Raw genomic sequence first — 4,618 nt, forward strand, 5'->3', positions numbered from 1 at the left:
AAAAGGATTGTATGTAGCATATGGAAAGAACCAAATTAAAGGGCTCCACCACTTTTTATTCCTTGCTTTCATGTGTAAAGAGGTTTCTGCTGTTTTCTGTCCTAATCGTTTACATTTAATCTTAAATTTATGCCCCCTTTGTTCTAGACAATGAGCATGTATAAAATGGGGAAAAAACTCCAAACAGTACTACAGTTCAAAGGAAAACATTTTAGGAGCTCTCGGCTGTATCTCATGACAGCACTGCTCGTCCAGTTGGTTTACCGAGGCTGCAGCTCATGAACACAGCAGCGAACCATCTTTCTCAATGTATTCTTACATTGAAGAAATAACATCTGTGTCAGCGCACACAATGAAGTCCCTTCCCTCCCCCCATTCTTCATCCAATCGGATCATTCCTACCGACCTTCTCCGCTTGTCTGTCGATTGTTATCCTGAGCCACAAACCTTGGAGATGCAGAGGCGCAGCTCAAGGACAAGAACAAGAACAGACCGTGGATTATGGCGTTCGCGGTGACTGGGTGATAAGGTAGGATCTTTCAGTTGAGACTTTAAGAAAATTAATTTTTGCAAAAAGAAACCTTAATTCGGAAAGCTGGTAATAAAAGTTTTTATTTCTCTCTTGGGGCTGGGTCATGCGCACTATTTTCCTTATAGAATTTGAGGTAGAAACCAACCCAAACCCATGGGTTGAGAGATTCTTCTGTCTGCTGGTTGTAAAGATCCAAGATGAAGTTTGAACAGTATCAACTTGGTTTGGTTTGGGTCCAGAGTATAAAACTGCACACAATTTGGTTCTAAATTGGCATTCTCGTGGACAGCCATTTGATGTGCGAATTGGAGGTCTCATAAAGCCATTTGATGTGCGAATTGGAGGTCTCACGGGGCTAAAGCACATTGTTGAGTTGAAGGGGTTTTCTTCATGCACCTGACTGCTATACTAGAAATACATTGACACAAGGTACCTAAAGTAGGAACATGTTTAATTCCCTAGCTCCAATATAAAGTAGGAACATGTTTAATTCCCTAGCTCCAATGTGAAATTCTAATTTAAAAAGTAAAAAGTCAATCCGAATGTAAAAAAGCGTTACAATTAGATAATAGGCTTCTGCAATGATTTACGTAATGTGTTTGGCAAACAGTTATGTGCTGTGTGCGGTAATTGGGGACCCCCACCTAGTAAAATGCTTTCAGGTTGTAGCATATTGCCTGACATCTCGCCTTGAAGCGAACATGATTCATATCCATTTTTTAAAAATTCTAGATGTCAATGATGCTTCTAATGGAAAAGGATGATCATTTGAAGATGAGGTAGTTCCTCAAGCAGCTAAATCTTCTGATTGAGCCCAATCGGTGGAATCAACTGGAAGCACTCGCACACGGCACCTTTGTATATGGTGTCATAACTTTGGAGAGCAGTATCTTTCCGGGAGAAGTCATGGTGGATGAATTACAGAAAACCAACTGCAGTATCTGCTGCTGCACCTTCACGAGCAAAATGTTAACCGTCACCTTCATGATCTTACTGACCATCGCTATACTGCTTGGCAACTTGGTGACCCTCGTTGTGTTCTTAGGCTCCAAGCGCTTTTGCACTCCTCAGGGCTACCTGAAGGCTTCTCTCGCAGTGGCGGATCTGGCTGTTGGCGTTCTGGTGGTTCCATTTTCCGTCTACGTGGAGATATTCCTCATGCTGAAAGAAACGTCTACAGAATGGGAGGTGGACAATTTATTCAGCGACTATTTCCAGCCTTGCATGGTGATTGGGACGGTCTACGCCGGCTGCACCCTGGTGTCCATCAGCACCATCTTTCTGCTGACCATTGAAAGAAGCATCGCCATTCTGAAGCCCCTGCACAGGGAAGCGGTAATCACCAGGAAGAGAACGTTGTCCCTGATCGGCATCTCTTGGTTTGCCAGTTTCTTCCTAGCCGCGTCCCCTCTGATATTTAGCGAGGGGATTGTGCTCCAATACAGTCCATGTAGTCGAATGTGTAACTTCGCCTTGGTGGCCGGGAGGTTGCCTCAGAATGGTTGGAAAATTCTGCTACTTTTCCCAGCTTTTGATTTCACACTCCTGGGAGGGACGGTGGCGATAAACATTTTATCTTTCAGCAGTATTCGGCAATATTCCAAACAGAGGAAATTGCTGGCGAAAAGCGACCGCGGCTGCAGATTGTCCCCTCCCTCGTTTTCCGATATCAAAGCTGCAAAAACCATAGCGACTCTGACACTTGCCTTCACAGCTTCCTTCAGCCCGATCGCTGTGTTCGTGGTGGGAAACGTCCTGGGATGTCAATGGTGCGACTTTTCGTTTTTCGCCTTTTGGATCCTCACTTCAAACAGTTGCTGGAATGTGATTATTTACAGTGTTCGAGATCAGAAATTCAGGCAACGGGCTCTGGAGCTGCTGACCGCCTCCAAATTGGCCGCCTCCACGGACCGGTAGCTGAAGGCATCGCAAGGGTTAAACTCTGGTCCAATTTACCATGCTTTCCGCGAAAATTACACTTTAATGTACCGATACAGTTGAATGAAGCAACGGGTCAACATTTGCTTTCTATACTTCAACTGAAAGGTTGTATAATGCTAAGTTTGAGTGTTTTCCCGCAAAAAGATGCAAAGAAACAAATGGTCGTGTTTTTCCCACTCAACAACTTTTAACATATGTCTTGGCATTTTAATAAACACACATATATATGTATATATACTGCAGACGGAATGCAGCATGACTGCTCAATGTGTTCTACTTGATGAAATAAGGCTGACGGGTGAAAATAAATGCATTATTAATTTGCAATCCAAGTTTGCCTACGCAAACGTTGGGATGGTAGAAAAGTGTTTGTTTTAATTGTATTTATTGTTTGAATCAGGATCTTTCCAACGCACGTCATTCAGTTCCACCTCTTGTACCGACTTTGCATGGTTACAGTCGGTGTAGACTCTATGCTCTGGAGAAAAATAAGGAATGCATTTAGATCTACTCTCGTATGGGAGTCAGCCACTGGCTTTATCAAATCAATTGTACCAGTGAAATAATATTTTTCGAACTGACTACACGACTTTAATGATAAATCTGGCCAGCTTCCTCCAATGAAAACAATAAAGTGTTCATAAATAGCAAAAACTGTGTGTGTGTGTGTGTGTGTGTTCGCCTGTATGGTCACTCCCTTAAATAACAAGTCATACGGTTTATAACGCGCTGACATGCGAATCGTGTGTAAACGGAGTCCCTAAATACCTGAAGAAAAGATAAACCCATTATATTAGGGATGGCAAAACAACATATTATAATGCACTAATTAAAATTAAGTACCATGGACAGCGGCCATTTGGCCTGGGCTAAAGCTGCCCGCTTCCCGCCTCTAATGGTACTCTATATTCCGGCAGTGGTTAGGTGTTATTTTTAGTGCGGGAGTTCATCATCATCAAGTTCACGTTTAACTGATAGGAAAATTAAAGTGGCATTTTCTCTTATTTTAGACTGCATATAAGCTCCATCTTGAATCTTACATTTAGTCGCGCTGATACTATTGACGGAATCCAGTAAGTACTGTAAATCCCGTGTAAAATATCGTTTTAAACTATACAACTATAAAGCCGCTCAGATACTGCCTTTCAAATCTGCTGACATCACCCCCTCCTCAAAAAACACCTCTGTCCTCGTAAACTACGCCCTATCTCCACCCTCCCTTTCCTCTCCAGGGTCCTTGAAGTGTTGTTGCCTCCCAAATCTGTGCCCATCTTTCCCACAACGTCACATTTGAACCTGTCCAATCAGGTTTCCACCCCTGCCACAGCAATGAAGCAGCCTTAATGAAAGCCACAAATAACATTCTCTGTGACTGTGACCATGGTGCACTATCACTCCTCATCCTTCTCGACACCATACGGACTGCAGCGGTTCAAGGAGGCGGCTCACCACCACCTTCTCAAAGGCAATTAGGGATGGGCAATAAATGCTGGCCTTGCCAGTGACGCCCACATCCCATGAACGAATAAAAGAAAACTTCTGTGCAGTCTCACCATCCTCCTTCAATGCCTCTCCTCCATTGTCTAGCTGAGTTGGACTGCCCTCGCCTGGTTCCACTCTTATCTATCCAGTTGTAGCCAGAGAATCTCCTGCTTCTCTTCTCGCCCCCATACCATTACTTCTGGAGTCCCTCAAGGTTATGTCCTTGGCCTCCTCCTAGTTTTCATTTACATATTTCCCCTTAGCAACATTGTCCAAAGACATGATGTCAGGTTCCACATGTACCTCACCACCATCTCTCTTGACCCCTCCACTGCCTTTGTGTTTTCAGACTGCTTGTCCGACATCCAGTCCTAGATGAGCCGCAATTTCCTCCAATTAATCATTGGGAAGACCTAAGCCATTATCTTCAGACCCCACCACAAATTCCAGTCCCTTGCCTCCGATTCCATCCACTTGTCTGTCCACTGTCTCAGGCTGAAACAGACTGTTCATAATCTCAGCATCCTATTTGACCCTGAGCTGAACTTTCAACCCCATATCCTCTCCATCACAAAGACCGCCTACTTGCACCACCATACCATCGCCCGTCTGCATCAGTTTATCTGCTGCTGAAACCCTCATCTATGCTTTTGTTATCTCCAG

At 44.0% G+C, this 4,618-nt stretch overlaps 1 protein-coding gene across 1 annotated transcript; it reads left to right on the plus strand.

Moving 5' to 3' along the window:
• The first annotated feature begins 1,402 nt into the window (after window positions 1-1,402).
• LOC137306184 (adenosine receptor A3) lies at window positions 1,403-3,086 on the plus strand. The gene has a single exon (XM_067975269.1). It carries the CDS (start codon window positions 1,439-1,441, stop codon window positions 2,447-2,449), a length of 1,011 nt encoding a protein of 336 aa, XP_067831370.1. The 5' UTR covers window positions 1,403-1,438; the 3' UTR covers window positions 2,450-3,086.
• Window positions 3,087-4,618: the final 1,532 nt, after the last annotated feature.

Source organism: Heptranchias perlo, chromosome 3 (genome assembly GCF_035084215.1).
Source record: "Heptranchias perlo isolate sHepPer1 chromosome 3, sHepPer1.hap1, whole genome shotgun sequence".
NCBI classification, from domain to species: domain Eukaryota; kingdom Metazoa; phylum Chordata; class Chondrichthyes; order Hexanchiformes; family Hexanchidae; genus Heptranchias; species Heptranchias perlo.

Bases quoted from the DNA above. Each gene is read 5' to 3' on its own strand.
- LOC137306184 (XM_067975269.1), top strand. From the start codon at position 1,439: ATGGTGGATGAATTACAGAAAACCAACTGCAGTATCTGCTGCTGCACC.